The sequence below is a fragment of the Budorcas taxicolor genome, chromosome 14 (genome assembly GCF_023091745.1).
Source record: "Budorcas taxicolor isolate Tak-1 chromosome 14, Takin1.1, whole genome shotgun sequence".
NCBI classification, from domain to species: domain Eukaryota; kingdom Metazoa; phylum Chordata; class Mammalia; order Artiodactyla; family Bovidae; genus Budorcas; species Budorcas taxicolor.
This window is the reverse complement of record NC_068923.1, coordinates 14,125,321-14,143,231: the sequence shown is the minus strand read 5'-3', so window position 1 is coordinate 14,143,231 and position 17,911 is coordinate 14,125,321. Positions and strand designations below refer to the sequence as shown.

Below are 17,911 nucleotides of genomic sequence, written 5' to 3'. Positions count from 1 at the left end.
GAAGCCCCAGGGAACAGGAGCTTGGACTCCAGCAGGATATCCATAGCTTGGTGGTGACCCCAGAGCCGAGGGCCCTCCCTGCTTGGGCTCAGCAGCAGCGGGTCCCCTTCCTGCAGCTGCCCCAGCCTTTGTGCTCATCCTGCACCCTGTTCTTGGGGACCATCTGTGAGAGTCCCAGAAGCTACTGGAATGGAGCCCAAACTACTGAGGCTGCATCTGTTTCAGGGCTCCTGTGCCCTGTGCCACCCTCAGAGGGGCCCAATGCCTGCCCGCTGTGTCGGTGGCCAGAAGCACCCAGCCTAAGGGCCTCAGGCTGCCACATGGCTCAGTCCCTCCAGACCCATCAGCTCATGGTCACTCGGGACACATGTGCGACCTGGGATCTGGAGAGGAGAGGTGTGACCAGGACAGGGGGAGGGTCCCAGAGAGGGGTGCTGGGCTGGGGGAAGGCGGGAGGTGTGGGCAGAGGGTGGGTGAGATGCCGGCCCCTGCTGGCTGTCGTGCTGCGGCCAGCACTCCTCTGAAGCCCCTTCCTGTGCCCCCTGCTCTGGGCAGGTGAAGCGGGCAGTGGTGCAGGTGGTCAGCGCCATGGCCCACCACGGCTACCTGGAGCAGCCTGGCGGCAAGGCCATGATCGAATACATCGTGCAGCAGTGTGCTCTGCCCCCCGAGGCTGAGGTAAGGCACGCCGTCCCTCTGCTCCATCATTGCGTGTTGTCTCTGGACCTGTGGTTTGTTGTCTGACTGCTGAGTGGCGCTCTGGGGGTGTGCTAGTCTGCTAGCTGCGTGGCAGGTGTGAATAAAGCATCCGTGAAAGAGAGAGTGCAGGTTTCTGCAGGGCTTGCGTTTGTCCCCCTGTGTAAGCAGCTGCTGTGAGACGCTGAGATGTTTGATTTCATAAGAAGCTTCCAGGTGGTTTTTGAAAATAGCTGTGCCATCTTGCGGCCCCAGCAGCAGCTCTGTTGGTACGTGAGGTTAGGTCAGTGCTGTGTGTCTCCTTTTCTAGCTACTGTGATAGGCTAGCATCATGCCTGTGACCAGTGATATTGGCATCCGCGTGTCTATGTGCCTGCTCACAGCTTTTACCTGCTTTGGAGTTGGGCTGTTCCCTTTCTTCTTCTTCAGGACAGAAGTGCTCTTCATATATTTTAGATGCAAGTCCCTTATCAGATTTATGGTTTACAAATATTTTCTGACAAATCTGTTGCATCGTAGGTATTTATTTTCTTAACACTGTATTTCAAAAAGCAAAAGTGCTAATATTTTAGAAGTCCACGTTATTGGGCTTTTATTTATAGCTCTTGCTTCTGGGGTTGTAACTAGTAAATCCTTTCTTTACCCAAAGTCACAAAGGTGTTCCCCTATGTCTGCTTCTAGAAGTTTTACACAAGGTCTGTGTTCCATCTTGCATTCCTTTTGTTCACCGTGAGGTGTGGGTTCAGGCTCCGTACTTTGCGTGTGGGTATCCTGCTGTCCCAGCACCGCTCACTGTAAAGACGCTTCTCCCCACATGGACCAGCTGCCTTTGCCTGGATGTCAAGAACCCAGTGGCTTGGATGTTTATAATTTTCTAGGTGATTAGCCTTTTGTGGCTATTGTGGGCTTGTAATTTTATTGCATTGAATCTGGCCAGGTATATTTCTGCTTCTAAGTGTTTCTTGAGATTTTCTATTTGGCCTAATAGGCAGTCAGGCGTTCAACGTCCTTTGTGTGTATCTGGTATAAAGTTTTCTCTATATTTTTAGAGCATGCTCTAAAACTTGCTATTCAGGCCCTAAACATCTCTATTTTTTTCTTCTCGATCTTTAATTTCTTGGTGAGAGGTGCCAAATGTCTCCAACAGTCATTACGGTTTTCCCACTTTTGCTTTGTTTTCAGTGTTTGCTTTTCGGTATTTCAAAACATGAATTGAAGACTCAGCATTTAGACAGTAGAGTCCTTTTTTGCCTAGAAGACTCCAGGGAGCTGGGCTCTGGAGCACTGACTCCTTGGGTTTGAGAGAAACCACTGGCCCATGGGGCAGCAGGGCTCGTCTGTGTTCTTGGTGGGAATGGCACTTTCTCAGGCAGTGACCGCGTCCACAAGGACAGAATACCACCTGTGAGGATGCGGTTAGTGGCTCTCAGGAAATGCTGACGGTTTTTCTAGTCTGGACGCTGAAGGTTGGCCCGGGGAGCTGGCTTTTTGGGACGATTTTAGTGGAGAGCGAGTGTCCAGCCAGTGGCCGGAGATGGTCCCCTCCCTAGGGGTTGGGCAGGGCCTGTCATGCTTCTGTTCAGGCCGTGTCCTCAGGGCCAGAGCCCGCAACTGGTGACCTGCAGAGCAGAGTGCACAGCATCCTGCCCTCCCGCCCCCAGACTCAGAAGCCTGGTGCGGACAGTGAGGCCCTGGCGGCCGACAGCGTGCGGGCCATCAGCGTCAGCACCCTCTACCTGGTCAGCACCACCGTGGACAGGATGGGCGAGGTGAGCACCCCTGCCCTGGGGGACCCGCCAGCCTGCTCCTGACCCCTTGGTGTCTGGGAGCAGGTGTGGGGAGGCCGTGGGTACGAGGAGGCTGCAGTGCAGGGAGGCTGCGCTGCGGGTCCGGGCTCCTACACACCCTGCACTGCCCCCAGGTCCTCTGGCCGTACCTGCTTGAGTTCCTGGTCCCCATTCGCTTCACCGGGGCGCTGAGCCCGCTCTGCAGGAGCCTTGTGCACTTGGCCCAGAAGAGGCAGGAGGCGGGGGCCCATGCCCCCCTCATCCAGTACAACGGCAATGGTGTGCCCCTGCCCCAGCCCAGCCCTTCCCCCTTGCCCCCCAAGGGGGCAGCCCTGAGTGCTGTGGTCTGTCTCCCTGCAGTGCACCTCCCGTCTCCCTACGCCATCACCACCAGACTCCTGGTAAGCAGCTGCTCAGGCCTCAGTGGCTTCTCCTCCCAGCCAGGTGGCCTCAGTGTCCACTCTGAGGGGTGTCGGTGGGGGGTGGACACTCCCCTAGTCCCTGTTGCCCCACCCTCATGCTGTCACTGCCCCGGGAAGGACCATCAGGCACTCCGGGACGGATTTGGGGAGCTGTGTCTCTGGGGCCTCCTTGCCCCAACCTGGATGTCCATGCTCGGCCTCAGGTGGAGCACTGTGGCCCAGGACGCTGGTGGAGACCCCAACTCTGCCTTCTGCAGGTCGTGTCTTCCAATCCCTATGTGGGGGACGGTCGCGGAGCAGCCTCGCTGCGCCTCCTGAGTGTCTTGCATCAGGATATCCACCCGGCCCTGGGTCAGCGGTGGGCGACTGCCATCCCCCTGCTGCTGGAGCACCTGGACGGTGAGGCCCAGGGGTGGTCGCTGCTGCTCCTCCTCTGACCCCGACTGTTGCCTGTTGGCATCAAGGCTGGCCACTGGAGACCAGGGTTTTAAAAGTTGGAAGAAATTGCCTTTGCTGTTGTTCAGGAAAGGGCCTGGAGAGTGGGCTGGAAAGATGCTCCTTGTCTGGTGTCAACCGCGAGCTCACTGGATGTGGGCCCTTTCTTCCTCTATCCTGGAGCCGAAGGAGCCTGGGCCTGGTGGAGGGGACTCTGAGCTCTCCACTGCTGTCCGCCAGGCTGAGCGAGTGACTGGTCATTTCAGAATACAGTGAAGAAACCCTGCCACAGGAGGAGTGGGAAGAAAAGCTGCTGATGGTAAGAGAAGAGGAGGAGACTAGAGTTAGCCTGCTTTGGGCACAGGCCCTTTTCTGGCCTGGGTTGGGAGGGCTGGGACAGTGGGTGCTGGGGGCACTGTACCTCCCAGAGTGGTAGTGCTTGCCTTGACCTGGTGGTGGGGGGGAGGGGCGGAGGGACAGGCGGGTGTCTCTGGGGTGAGGACTGCGTGCTGCGATGGGGTCATATCACAGGGGCTGCTCTGGCCAGAGAGCCCTCTGTCCTGTCCCCTGCTTGGTTGAGGCCCCAGTGCCCCATGTGCTGCACGCCTGACCACCCAGAATTTCTGTCTCAGCTTCAAAGTTACCTACGGCCATTCAGAGCTATGGCACAGGACCTGTGGTCACCGCCTGTGGCACCTGGGGCTTTGGGTTCTCCCCTAGTCTGGCCAGTGAGAGGCCGAGCCCGCCCTCATTGGTAGAGTTCCTGCCCGCAGTTTCTCCGGGATTCCCTGGCTGTCGTGTCTGACAACACCTGGGTCTGCCAGCTGACCCTGGAAATGTGCAAGCAGCTACCCAACTACAACGGGATGCCCCTGGAGAAGGTGCACCGGAAGGGGAACCCCAGGAGGAAGGGAGGGGGAAGGGAAGCCCCAGGAGGAGCTCCCCCAGGAGGAGGTGCAGGAGGACACACCGCCAGCAGTGCCATGGGCACGGCCCTCGATCCTGTCCCCTGATTCCGTCTCTTGCTCCCTGAGCCTGTCTGATGGCCACTGTGGTCCTGGCAGGACCTGGAACAGAAGGCTGTGGGCTGGCGGCTGGAGACGCAGGGCTCCGCGCCCACCTGCTGCTCCTCAGACAGTGCGCAGAGCGCGTCTGGCCCTTGCAGTGGTGTGTCTGTTCCGTGGTGCAGGCACTCAGAGTGCCCCACTAGGGGCATCCCTCCACTGGAGAGCTGGCACCACCCCTTGTCTGGCTTCGTTGCAGAACTTCCTGTACAAATGTGTCGGGACCACCCTGGGTGCCGCTTCAAGTAAGGAGGTGGTGAGGAAGCACCTGCAGGAGCTGCTGGAGACGGCCAGATACCAGGAGGAGAGGGAGCGTGAGGTGGCTGCCCCCCCAGCGTGTGTGTGTGTGCGCACGCCTCCCCATCCCACCTTGCCCAGGTGTGAGTGCACCTGTGCCTCCCTAGGGCCTTGCCTGTTGCTTTGGGATCTGTGCCATCTCCCACCTGGATGACACCCTGGCCCAGCTGGAAGACTTTGTGAAGTCAGACGTGCTCAGAAAATCTGCCGGCATTTTCAGCATTTTTAAGGTAGCAAGGTCAGGCTGACAGCTGAGTGGGAGGCCTGGGGTGGGCTGGCCCGGGGTTTTGTCTTAGCTGCAGTGCCAGCATGCTGAAGTTCGGTAGGGCAGATGGTGTTGGTCCTAGAGCTTCCTGGGCTCTGTGCCCTGCAGGCCGGGGGTGGGGCAGGGAGCTGGCTTCCAGTCTCTGCTTCTTCATGGGTGGGGCTGCCGTGTGTGGGCTCTCTCCCACATTGGGGTTGGGGGCAATGAACCGGCTCTGGGCAGCAGGATGGGAGCAGCCCCTTCCTGTCCCACCACTGGTTTGTGTGTCGTCTGCCCCCTGGTGGCCAGTGGGGGCTGCATTTAGGCTGAAGCCGGTTGTGGGGGAGCACCTGCGCTGTCTGCTCCTCCCCTAGCCCGTCTCCCTGGACCAGGGTTACCAGTGCCGGGGTCTCGGGCTGGTGTAGCGTGAACAGGGCCCTAGGACAGAGGGGCCCTGGGCAGCCACCCAAGCGAAGACGGGGACCCCACCTGGCCCTTTGGTTGCTCTCAGCCCCCAGCCCCTCCTCCTGCTTGCCCCTCCCACTGTGGTCCCCCCTGCATCCTTTCCCCTCTGACCCTTGGTCCCCAACAGGCCCCAGACTCCTCAGTCAAGTGGCATCTTCCTCCAGACTGGCTCTGCCGTTCTTTGGCACCTGGGGTCGCAGGGCGCGGCTCCTGCTGGGGGTGTGATTGTCACAGAGCTCTGACTTCTCAGGATCGGAGCGAGAGTGAGGCCGACAGAGTGAGGAGCGCGCTGATTCTGTGCTACGGGCACGTGGCGGCCCGGGCCCCGCGCGAGCTGCTGCTGGCCAGGGTGGAGGCAGACGTGTTTCGGAACATGTCCCAGTGCTTCAGCACCAAGGTGGGCGTCTGGGTGTCTCAGAGGCTTGGGACGGGGTGCTGCCTCAGAAGCCTCTTGTGTAACGTGTCTCACTTCTGTCGTCCAGGTTCTGGGGATAAAGGTAGAGACCAAGGTACAGTGTGCGGGGCCTAAGCTCTCTCCTCTGTCTGGGCTGGCCGGGGTGGCAGCGGGGTGCTCCTGGGGCGTCCTAGTCTCAGTTCAGGCAAGGCCTGCAGGATGGCCCTCTAGGGCCTAGGAGCTCCTGCCCTGGCCCAGGCCCCGGAGGTGGGGGCGACGGAGGGGAGGTGGTGGCTCCCAGGCCAGGCGGGGTCCTCAGCGTGCCCCTCTCCTGCCTCCACTCCATCTCTGTGAGCGCCTGGTCGGGGGAGTTCTGCAGCCAAGACGGCAGCCTCTGCCTCACTAACACACCTCCCTTGTGGACTCTGGCACTAACCTGGGAACCTTCTCTGGGAGCGGCCGGACTGTCCGCTTGAAGAGCAGACCCCCAACACCCTGGGTCTCTTGGGGCCTCTGGGCCAGGGCTGTTCTGTGACCTCTCTCTCTGACTCAGTCCTTTAGAGCTGGGGGCCAGCCCTCTGCTGGGGCTCTCCCAGGGCAGCAGCATCCCCTCCACCTGGGGGAGGCAGCTGGATGGTGCGTGGTGAGCCTGCAGTCATCTGCCCGGGGTTGTGACCCTGGGACCCCCAGGTCGGGCCCACAGCCAAGAGCCTTCCTTCGCAGACCCACCTTGGCCCACGTGGAGGACTGGCTGAGAGCCTATAGACTGGAGGGGAGTCCATGTCTGGCTTGCAGGAGAGTGGCCGGCGGCCTGGCCTTGCCGCGCTGGGTGGCCCCCTCCCACCAGGCTCAGCCCGCGAGCCTCGGGCCTTGGCGGCTCCCGCAGCCCAGTTGTCCTTGCAGGACCCGGCCCTGAGACTGAGCCTGGTGCAGAGTGTGTGCATGGCCACCCAGGCCATCTGCAGCAGCGCCCACGGCGGCTCCTTCCACCTCTTGAGGAAGGCGGAGCTGGTGGCGCAGATGGTGGTGAGTGTGGGCGGGCTGGGGAGGACCGAGCCCCCGGGTTGTGGGGCCTGACCTGGGGGCAAGCTGGAGCTTCGGCCAAGGGCTGCCCTGCGGCTGCTCTCCCAGGAGTTCATCAAAGCGGAGCCCCCAGACTCGCTGAGGACGCCCATTCGGAAGAAGGCCATGCTAGCCTGCATGTACCTGGTGTATCCTTTCCTTGCAGGGGGGGGTGGGGTGCGGCTGTAGGGGGCCCTCTACATGAGCGCTGGGCCTTAACTGGTGGCTCAGTACCCTGGAGCCGGCCCTGGAGGAGCAGGTGCAGGCGGACCTGATTCACAGCTGCCTGCACAGTGTCATGGCCGTGCTGCCTGAACCAGAGGAGGGGGACAGCCTCCAGGAGCTATCAGTGGCCCCCACGGTGGCCCTGTCCAGGGATGGGGGGTCACAGCAGGACTGGCAGCTTCTCTTCTTCCAGTCCCTGTACCTGGACACCATGCAGGCCCTCAAGGACTTGCTGACGAGCCTCCTTCAGCGGAACATGACGCCCCAGGGTCTGCAGGTCATGGTGGAGGTGTGTGGCGGGCCGTGGCGCTCTGTGCAAGTTGGGGGTGGCCTGTGAGCCAGTGGGCAGGGGCCCCTCTGGCCTGGGGGGTATGCAGACGGGTGCAGTCTGAGCAGACGGGGCTCGGAGCTCGATCTCTCTGCTCCCCCATCGTGGGGTCCGGACAGAGAGACTCTGAGGTGCCCCAAATGGGCGCTCCTGACCCTCTGAGGCCATCATGTTGGTGGGTGGGTGGCTGTGGGCTGGGGCAGGACCGACCCATGTCTGGGAACACCATGTCCTTGCATGGGCATGCCTAGAGATTCCACCAGGGGTGGCCATGGCTGTGAGCCAGGCCAGCAGGACAGAATGAGAGGGTGGGGAAGGCGCTGCCCAGGGGGCCCACTCTGACCTGGCGCACTGGCCCCCGTGCCCAGAGGGTGGCCTGGCAGGGAGGCTGCCCCAAGCTGCACCTATTGAAGCCCCTTCTTCCTCAGCACCTGAGCCCGTGGATCAAGTCCCCAAAGGGCCACGAGCGGGTGCGGGCGCTTGGCCTGAGTGCCTGCCTGCTGCAGTTCTTCCTAGAACACCTGCAGATCAGCGTGAGTGCCCCAGGGCGGCCTGCGCGGTCCCTCCTCAGCCGCATGCCCTTCCCTTGGCCCGGGGCCACACCGTGGGGCCCTCGCATCTCCCACTGCCCAGTGCTGCGAGCGGCACTGTCCTCTCCTGGGCTGTGGACAGAGGACCACAAGGGTCAGCAAGTGTCCTCAGGGCTGGCCACTCAGCATCGAACCCGATGGGCAGCCTCATCCTTGGGAGCCCGCCCAACGCAGGGAAGGGTGATGGGGACCCCCATGTGAGAGGAGGAGCAGAGGGTGTTGGAGGCAGAAGCCGCAGCTTGGGCCAAGGTAGGGACTTGTGAACTCCTGAAGACAGCACTATTAGTTGGAGCGGTGGGAAAGAGCGCCTCCCAGAGCTGCACGGTTACTTTGCATTTTAGTATTTGTTGGGGTTCAGCAGCTCCTCTTCCCTTGTTAGAACTTCACATTTGTTCTTACAAGGCCGTCACTCTGCTGTCTTTAGGGTAGACTGGTGTGGTCCTCCCATGCTCCCGCGTGGCCTTGACAGGAGTGTACCAAGGGCTCCTGTGCTGATAACGGTGGACCTGGCCACCCCAGCCCCCGGCCCTAGCAGAGGCACGGTCTGTCACTGCTGTCTCCACTGTACATAATCATTTACTTACTGTGGTAGGCAGGAGAACTGGACTTCTGGATACTTAGGAACTGGTAGGAACTGGGTAGTTTAAAAGGAATAAGATCCCTCTGTGACTCTGAATGAGTGTTTAGTTAATTCTCTGCTCTTCAGACACACAGCCACAGCCATCCACAAAGGCCATGAGTTCGGCCTTTCTCACCATTTCAACACCTGCTGGCTTGTGCTGCTGACCGCAGGAAGGTGGATACTGGTGGTGGCCCCAAGCTGTTAACTCAAGCGAGATGCTCGTTGGTTGGCAGTGTTTATTTTTTTGTTGTGTTCAAGCATCGTCTGTTGGCTGGCTTAGACAGCTTTTCCCACCCACGTTCTCCATGGCCTGTTTTTCACATAACCCTGGTCCAACCAGAGTTCACTTTTTGTTCGTGACGAGACAGGGCTCTGCTCTTGTGGAGAGGAATGCAGCTGGTGGCCCCCAACCCCCATCTAGCCTCCCCCTGGTTTCGGGAGGAGTAGTAGCCTGGAGCCCCACACCCTCAAGAGCCCGTGTCGGGCAGGGTGCGTGGTGGCACCTTCCAGGGAGGCCACTTGTGTGTGGGCTGTGTGTTGGGGGTAGGTAGTTGATGTCCCCCGATTTGGGGTGTAGGAAGCAAGGCCCTTTGCTCAGAGTATGGTTGAGAGGCTCTGTATTCGAGGAGAGCAGGAAAGTCTCTGAAGAGCAGGCCCAGTCCCCATGGGGATGAAAGGGCTTGTGTAGCACCCCTTGGCTTTTGGGACAGGAATTCCCGTGTATCTGAGGAGTGATCAGAAGCTGGCCATGCCCTGTCCACACCCCTGCTTGCCCAACTCTCGTCCCTCTTGGGACCCACCCTGGGGTGGGGGAGGGCTGCCCTCTGGTCACAGGCCTGCCCATATCTGGGTCCAGGGGGTGCAGGTAGCTGCCCACCCCAGTGACTCCTGAGCCCCAGTGCCATCTCTGGCTATCTGCCCCCAGCGTCCCCACAGCACCCCTGCATCTGCCTCTCCAGGCCCTGGTGCCCTTCCACAACCTGGGCCTCCTCGTTGGCCTCTTCTCCCCACGGTGCGCCGACCTCTGGCCTGCCACTCGCCGAGAGGCTGTGAGCTGCGTCCACTCCCTGCTGTACCTGCAGCTGGGCTATGAGGGTGAGCCCCCCTGGCTGGGCAGCAGTGTGTGTGTGTTGGGGGGATGAGGGAGCAGAGGCTGGGCCTCTGGTGGCCAGGGAAGGCCTGCGCCCACCCCACGTGCCCTTCCACCTTTCAGGCTTCTCGAGAGACTACCGGGATGACGTGGCTGAGCAGCTCCTCAGCCTCAAGGATGGCCTGGTGCACCCTGACCCTGCCGTTCTCTTCCACACCTGCCACAGCATCGCCCAGGTACCTGCCAGTGGCTGCTGCAGCAGCTCCTTGCACGTGTGGGCTCTGTGGGTGCCAGCTGGGCAGGCAGGCAGGTCTTATCAGAGTTTCATGTCCAGCACCAGCCCGCCCTTCCTGCACTTGCTGGGCCCACCCTCCGGGGCCCAGTAGAGGGTGGCAGGAGCTCAGCTTCTGGCTCCATGAGGTTGAGAAAGCTGCCCTAGCCCACCCAGTGACTCCCAAGCCAGGGCAGTGCTTCTGTTCCACTTGGTGACTGGAAATGGCCCTCAGGGGTCTGGAGGCTTTCTCTCCTGCTGAAGATGAAAGGGAAGGGGGTCAACAGGTCCCTTTGTGGGGGTCAGGGGGGCTCAGACATTGAGAAACAAAGACAGACCAAGAGGAGTCCAGGGGGAGCGAGAACTTCATGTTTGGGGTCAGACTTTCTAAATATTCATCCACTTCTGTGATTTTATTTCTTCTCTGTACAGAGTTTATCTGCCCTAACTTCTGGTTGCTGTCTGTTATGTGGAGGGAGGCCAGGGACCCTCCTCTGTTGCTGGGAGGAGCTGAGGGTGCTTTGGAGCCTCCAAGGCTGGGCAGTCCAGGGTAGAGCATGCCTCCATCTGCCCTTGACTCTGTACTCTAGAGAGGCTGCACACCAGGACACTCCTAGCCTACCCTGTTGGTCAGGAGGATCCTCCGAGAGGGTGCTGACCTGGGCCCTGCAGATGCCCAGTGACCCCCTTCCAGGGGCCTGGAGGCCATGGGCGGCACCTAGACCTGGCTTTAGTCTGGGGAGGGGTCCTGGGTGTGGGCCACCCCACCTGGCACTGGCAGAAGCTCTAAAGGCTTTAAGGGCCTAGAAGAGGGTGGGAAAGGCTGGAGCAGGGGTTTGAGAGGGGCCAGCCCTTCCCTGAGAAGCTGAGTCCCTGGGATGCCACCCCCCGAAGGTGTGCTGACGCCCTCCTCTCTGTCTTCCTGACACAACTGTCCTCCTAGATTATCGCCAAGCGCCTCCCACCAGATCAGCTCATCAGCCTCTTGCTAACCTTGTTTGAGGGCCTGGGAGATCCCGACAAGAACTGCTCACGAGCTGCCACTGTCATGATCAACTGCTTGCTGAAGGAGCGGGGCAACATGCTGCAGGAGAAGGTGGGGCCTGGGGGCGGGGCCAGGCTTGGGCAGGGTGGGGCCGCCTGGGCCCAGGCAAGAGGCTGGGTGGGCAGGGCCTGGTCTAGAGCTCCCTGCGGGCATGGTGTGGGCGTGGTCATGTCCAGAGGGTCTGCCAGGAGTGCCGGTGGGCAGGCCTGGTAACCTGGGGCTCTCCACCCAACTCCCTGCTCTGTGGACCTTTGGCCCTCAGCACTCTGCGCTTCTCCCTGTGGGCCTGATGGGATAAATCTTCCTCTTTTCTTTGAAGACGGAACTAAGCGAAGGTAACTGCTCAGAATGTAAAGGTAGAAAAGGCAATTGAAAGGGAAAGGCCAATGCTAGGTTCTGTGATTGGGCCCTGAGCCGGCATGGGCTGAGTGCCCTGCTCACATTGCTGGTGAGGACAGGGGTCCACAGGGTCACCGGGTGCTGGCACAGAGGCTTCCGCGGCAGGTCCAGCCCAGAGCAGAGGTGCCCGGGACACTCAGATTCTGCCCTATCCACCATCCCATCATCACCTTTGAGGCCTTCTGGCCATGAGCTCACGTGGTGGCCCACATGGTCCCCAAACATGGTTGCCAGCCACCCTGACAGATGTGCTCAGGTCCTGAGGCCTGAACAGGCTCCAAAGCTCAGGTGACTGCTAGATTATTGCTAGATTCACGGTGGCCCATGAATCCTATGAACTAGATGACCCAGCAGGTGGGGTCCCATATGCTTGGACAAAGATTTAAGCTCCCTATTAAAGTGAAGCATAGCAACAGGAAAGGGGGGTTGTGCTAAGTGTACAGCCTTGGGGTTCATAGACAGGAGCAGAGACCCCACCAACCCCAGAGCCCCTGGCACCCCAGCTGGCCCCACAGGGTGCCACAAGCTCTCTGCAGCACAGAGCAGGGCTTGGGGTGCACCTTGTGTAGCAGGCGCCTCACGTCTGGCCTGCATGGCCATCGTGGGACAGCGTGTGTCTTCCAGGCCTGGCCATGTGGGTCGCCCCATCACTCCCTCACCTGCCCACATCAGCGAGCACTGGGCAGTTCCCAGTCTGAACACGAGTGCTGCTGGAGTCGCGCTTCTTTGGACCTGAGGGTGCATTTCGGTTGGAGACATGCACAGGAAAGTGACTGGGGCCACAGGAGAGGCCTTTGTGCTGCTGTCCCAGGGCTGTCAGACAGGGGCTGACAGCTCTGATGGGGAGCTGTCCCAGCTCCTTCGTGCACGTTTCTCGGTGGCTTATGAACTGGAACACTCGCACGTTTCCTGGCTGCTCAGATCTCCTCCATGAGGAGAGTGATCTTGGCCATTTTCTTTTGGGTGGTCTGTGCTTTTCTTACTGGTTTGCAGAAGTACTTTGTATGTTCTGGGTACAAGTCCTGTATTGGATGGGTCCCTCACAGGTGTTTTCTGGGGGGAGGTGGAGCAGGAGCTGCCAGTGGAAAAGCCCTGTGTAGAGGGGCCACCCGCCGAGGCGGGGGTGGGGGTGTGTGTAGTGTGGCGCTGGAGGGAAACGTGTGCCACCGTGGGACCCCAGCCAGGGCCTGAGGGTGTGGGGCGGGGAGTGGAAGGAGGATAGAGGAGGGTGTGACTGCAAGCGATGGTCAGGGGTTGATGGGCCAAGGTTCGGGTTTTGCACTGAGTGGGGCTCCTGGGTCAGCTCTGAGTGGTAGAAAGGTAGCCTGGTGGCTCTGTGTGGGGGGAGGAGGACAGGCCGGACTGCAGGCTGTGGCCACTGGTGGTCCTGGTGTCTGTATATATATGCACACGTTTTGTTGATTCGTACCTTTGTCGGTGGACACTTGGTGTGCTTCCTTCTCTTGGCTGTTGTGAGCCATGCTGCTGTAAACATGGGTGAAAGGCATATCTCTTCAGGATCCTATTTTGTTTTAGGTAAATATCTGGAAGTGGAATGGCAGGTTATGAGCAACCTAGATAGTATATTCAAAAGCAGGGACATTACTTTGCCGACTAAGGTCCGTCTAGTCAAGGCTATGGTTTTTCCAGTGGTCGTGTATGGATGTGAGAGTTGGACTGTGGAGAAGGCTGAGCACCGAAGAATGGATGCTTTTGAACTGTGGTGTTGGAGAAGACTCTTGAGAGTCCCTTGGACTGCAAGGAAATCCAACCAGTCCATTCTGACTGAGATCAGCCCTGGGATTTCTTTGGAAGGACTGATGCTAAAGCTGAAACTCCAGTACTTTGGCCACCTCATGCAAAGAGTTGACTGATTGGAAAAGACTGTGATGCTGGGAGGGATTGGGGGCAGGAGGAGAAGGGGACGACCAAGGATGAGATGGCTGGATGGCATCACTGACTCAATGGACGCGAATCTGAGTGAACTCCGGGATTTGGTGATGGACAGGGAGGCCTCGTGTGCTGCGATTCATGGGGTCGCAAAGAGTCAGACACGACTGAGCGACTGAACTGAACTGATGGTGATTCTATTTTGAATTTTCAGAGGAACTGCTGTACTGTTTTCCTAGTGACTGCACCAGTTTACGTTCCCACCAGCAGGGCACGGGGGTTCTGGCCAGTGTTTGTCAATGCCTATGTTTTTAATAGTGGCCACCCTGATGTGTGTGAAGCAGCGTGTCATACTGGTTTCAACTTGCACTTCCTCTGCAGTGTGATGTGGATATGCTTGCCGGCCATTTGTTTGTCTTCTTCAGAGAAGTCCACATCCCTGCCCATTTCCAGATCAGGTTATTGGATTCGATATCATTTTGGAACTGTGAAGAAGTGAAGTGAAGTCGCTCAGTCGTGTCCGACTCTTTGTGATCCCATGGACTGTAGCCTCCCAGGCTCCTCTGTCCATGGGATTCTCCAGGCAATAGAACTGGAGTGGATTGCCATTTCCTTCTCCAGCAGATCTTCCCGACCCAGGGATCGAACCCTGGTCTCCCACATTGTAGACAGATGCTTTTACTGTCTGAGCCAACTGTAGGAGCTGCTTGTACTCTGAAATTAGCACACTACCAGATACATGACTGGCAGGTGTTTTTGCGTAGGTTGTCTTCTCCCTCAGTCGCGTCTTTCGCTGCAGCTCCATATGCGGTGCTTTGAGGCTCATTTCCAAGGAGTCATTACCAAATCTAGTGTCCCGAAGATTTCTGTTTTTCTCTAGGAGTTTACTAAAAGTAGTTTTGAGTCCTGCCCATCCTGGATAAATCAGGGTGCCTCTCCCGGGGCCCATGTGCTGAGCCGGCTGCCGGCCTCCAGAGCTGCCAGGCTGTCTCCTCCAGCTCAGCCTGGAGACCCGCTCAGCACACCCACCCCAGGGCGGTGTCCCTGCTTCACACTTCCAACCTGTCTGCAGCAGGCCCTCTCCAGCTCACGTGGCAGGGACACTGGCATTGGCGCCATTGGTACCATTTCCTTTCTTGCCCTGAGAGCCTGCTGGGGGACCCCCAAAGACACCTAGACAGTTGGACTTGAGTTTCTCTGACACCAAATCAGAAAAAGGGGTCCAAGTCGGTGACCCATGACCGGGCTGACCCCTGCCTCAACACACCAGGATGGTCAGGTGGGCGCAGACGGAACTGGGGGTCAAGGGCAGAGGGACGTGGCAGGAGCGAACAGCTGCCTCCCAACATGCGGGCGTGGGAAGCAGTGCCGCTCCACAGAGATGGCCGGCAGACCTGAGGCAGAGGGTGCCCCAGCCCAGTGGTTCCTCCTGGGCATGTGCCTGGGTGAGGCAGCCGTGTCCACAAGAACCTGTGCAGGTTAAGAAAGGGGTCCCCATGAAGGGGGTTCCCAGTCTGGAGCTGCGGGTGTGGGCTGCTAAGGGCGAATGTGGAGCAGCCCAGCAGGCCTGAGGTGTGGTGGGCAGGGTGGGCCCCGCTCACCAGTCCCAGGAAGCCGAGAACCCGGTGTGGACGCAGCCAGAGCCGCCACACCTGAGCGCTGGAGTGCCATTACAGCTCCAGAGAGTCAGGTCCAAGCTGCTCTTGGTGCTCATGGGTATCGCTGCTGAGAAAGTCTGCAGAAGCAAAGACAACAGAGACAGATGAGCTGAGGCAGTGTCTCAGACCGACACCCAAGGGAGCAAAATGAAACAGGGAAAAAATTACATGCAGAAATTTGAAATGCAGTAAAATATACATATAGGCAGTTATTTTTCAGTGGACTTTGAGAACCTGGAGTGAGGGACAGGCCTCCGCAGGGCGCACCCACAAAAACTGCACCAGTGCCAGCCAGTCAGGCCTGGGGTCTTCTGGGGAGCCCTGCCCCTTACGGCCGGGAAAGAGTCCAGGAGACTGGAGTGAGCCATGCTCCTTGCCCCAGAGACGGTGTGGCCCGCTCCAGTGGCACTGTGGAATGGGACGATCACAGCCCGTCTACCCGTAAATGTCACTGCGCCCACGCCAATGGCCGACTGCTTCCCACTCCCGCACGTTGGGAGGCAGCTGTTCGTTCCTGCCACGTCCCTCTGCCCTTGACCCCCAGTTCCGTCTGCGCCCACCTGACCATCCTGGTGTGTTGGGGCAGGGGTCAGCCCAGTCATGGGTCACCGACTTGGACCCCTTTTTCTGATTTGGTGTCAAAGAAACTCAAGTCCGACTGTCCAGGTGTCCACCCTCCTGCCAGGCACCCTAAGCAGGCTCAGTGTGGCAGCAGCCGGCTGGTCAGGGAGGTGCAGCTGGACGGGCCCAGGGTCAGGGCCGATGGGCAGAGCCACAGCAAAGAGGTCTAGGTCCTTATAAGGTTGTCAGCCTTCTGGACTCACAGTCATAGAAAGAGAAGGACTTGGTTATGTTTACAAATCCTTTGAGAACTGTGGTGACAGAGCCCCTCCCTCAGGCTGGCCACACATGTGCCTGGATTTCCCCGCTGCCCCTGTTCCCGGTGTGGATGTGGGTCCCGTCAGAGCTTGGCGGGCCCTTCCCTCTGCTCCTGGGCCCGGGGCCCCTGGCAGGTCCTCAGCCAGCCCTGCCCTGGGGTGGAGCCCACGACTGCCAGCTGCCCCGAACCAGGGGGCCCTGTCCCTGGGGCTGTGGCCAGCGCTCTGTCCTCAACTTTTGCCTCACACCAGGGCGCTTCCTAGCTGTCCAGCCTGGATGGTGCGGGGCGGCACCTTGTTGGCTCAGGCCGGTGGGTGCCCTTGCTGCCCATCTGCTGCTGCTCAGCTGCCACGGCTGGAAAGCCCGCCCCTCCCAGCCAAGCCCACGGCCTGGGAGGAGGGACGGAGCACTTTCTGGTGAGCAGTGGGCAGCTGTGTCTTGCCTGCAGGGGTCGAGGCAGGGTCACCCTGTGAGCCTCAGCACTCACCCCCGTGGCCTTGCCCTCCCACTCTGCCCCCTCAGGTTGTGTGTGTGTGTCTCTGTCCTGGCACCTCCCGCCAGCAGGCCCCTCTTGGGTTCCTCTCCCTTTCCGCATGGACTCTGGGGCCGTGAATCAACTCCCTCAGCCCTGAGGGCTCTGGCTCCTGTCCTCCTTCATCAGGGCTGGCAGCAAGGAGTCCCAGCGTTCCTTGGCGGGGCGTGGTGCTGGCCTCCCTAGCCCCAGGGATTGGCGCCCACGGGGGCATGTCCTGCCGCTGGCCTGACCGCCGCCTGCCCACAGGTGCCCGAGATCGTGAGCGTGCTGCGCTCGAAGATGCAGGAGACCCGAGAGGAGCACGTCCTACAGGCTGCACAGCACAGCGTGTTTGTCCTGGCCGCCCACCACTGCGCCGCGGTGGTGTCCAGCCTTCTGGGCAGCCCCCTGCCCTTTGACAGGTACCTGGTGCCCACCCACCTGCAGGGATGGATGGGGCTCCATGCTCTGGTGTCCCCCCCACCTGACCAAGTATTTCTGGGCCCCCTAATCCTGTGTGTGGGAGCCTGGAGGCCCTGGCACTGAGCTGGGTGGAGATGGCTTGCTCTCATGGGCAGTGCTAGCCAGTTCTCTGGGGCTGGTGCTCTGCTGGGCTTCCACCATCATCTGTGAGCAGGACCCTGGGCCAGGGCCCTCCTTGAGCCAGGAAGGGTCTCCATCTGCCACAGACACCCCTGGCTCCCAAGGACACCACTGGCCCATCAGTGACACTCCAGTTGCCGTCCTGGGCTTCTCAGGGCAAGGCGTGTCCACACCTGGGCCTGTGCTGGACCCTGCGGGTCCCCAGTCCCCGGGGCCCTTGCTTCTGCACTAAGGCCTCCAGGCAGCCTTTGCGCTGCTCCCAGTGCTTCCAGAGCTCAGGGCCCGCTGGGCATGCCTTTCTTTGGGTCCACGTGGTGGATGGAGGCAGCACCCGTGATCTGGAGACCCCCGTGCCAGGGGACAGGGAGGCAGCGCATCCTTCCCTGTGGCTGCGGCCTGAAGCGCCTGCACCTGCCCCAGATCGGGGCTCGCATGGCCTGCTTGGCTCTCACTTAGACAGTGGGCACCGCTCCCCAGACACGGCGGTCCCGTTTGCCACTGCCCCTCCTGCCATCACTGTTGGCCTTTTTCCCCTTGTGCTCTAGGGGTCCCTTTCCCAGAATAAACAGCCCTCGATTGCTGGTATGTTTGGGACTAAAGCAACTGCCTATTTTTCTTCCCTTGGTCTTTTTTATCTTCCTCACTGTCTTTTTAGATTGACAGGGTCTTGCTGCAGGTTCACTTTTCACTCGGTTAGTTTGGAAGTTGCACCCGTGTATCTGGGCCACGTTTACTCAACCGTCCCTCTCCAGGGCTGTTGCCGCGTTTGGAGCTCGAGCTCGGCACACGCTTCCCTTTAGTTTGAGTAAGAGAACGTGTCCTTTCTGGTTCCTTTGAGCCCAGCTGGGGCTGAGGCCGAGGGACACGCACTGGGTGTCCCTTGTTGATGGCGCTCTGCACCTTCTGGCAGAGAGGAGTCTGAGGCTTTCCG

At 59.8% G+C, this 17,911-nt stretch overlaps 1 protein-coding gene across 3 annotated transcripts in view; it reads left to right on the top strand.

The window, feature by feature from the left end:
* The window catches only part of MROH1 (maestro heat like repeat family member 1), a 52,010-nt gene that overhangs the window by 29,007 nt on the left and 5,092 nt on the right, over positions 1–17,911 (top strand). For 2 of the 3 annotated variants that reach the window (XM_052651508.1, XM_052651506.1), the window contains exons 14-32: positions 556–678; positions 2,358–2,465; positions 2,618–2,762; positions 2,844–2,884; positions 3,163–3,304; positions 3,607–3,659; positions 4,114–4,221; positions 4,604–4,723; positions 4,809–4,931; positions 5,661–5,807; positions 5,893–5,919; positions 6,708–6,830; positions 6,936–7,015; positions 7,098–7,380; positions 7,848–7,952; positions 9,591–9,726; positions 9,845–9,957; positions 10,936–11,088; positions 16,645–16,799. In XM_052651508.1, the coding sequence (XP_052507468.1) occupies positions 556–678; positions 2,358–2,465; positions 2,618–2,762; positions 2,844–2,884; positions 3,163–3,304; positions 3,607–3,659; positions 4,114–4,221; positions 4,604–4,723; positions 4,809–4,931; positions 5,661–5,807; positions 5,893–5,919; positions 6,708–6,830; positions 6,936–7,015; positions 7,098–7,380; positions 7,848–7,952; positions 9,591–9,726; positions 9,845–9,957; positions 10,936–11,088; positions 16,645–16,799 (2,285 nt within the window). The remainder of the gene's footprint in view (positions 1–555; positions 679–2,357; positions 2,466–2,617; positions 2,763–2,843; positions 2,885–3,162; positions 3,305–3,606; positions 3,660–4,113; positions 4,222–4,603; positions 4,724–4,808; positions 4,932–5,660; positions 5,808–5,892; positions 5,920–6,707; positions 6,831–6,935; positions 7,016–7,097; positions 7,381–7,847; positions 7,953–9,590; positions 9,727–9,844; positions 9,958–10,935; positions 11,089–16,644; positions 16,800–17,911) is intronic. The other variant, XM_052651507.1, reaches the window with a different exon arrangement.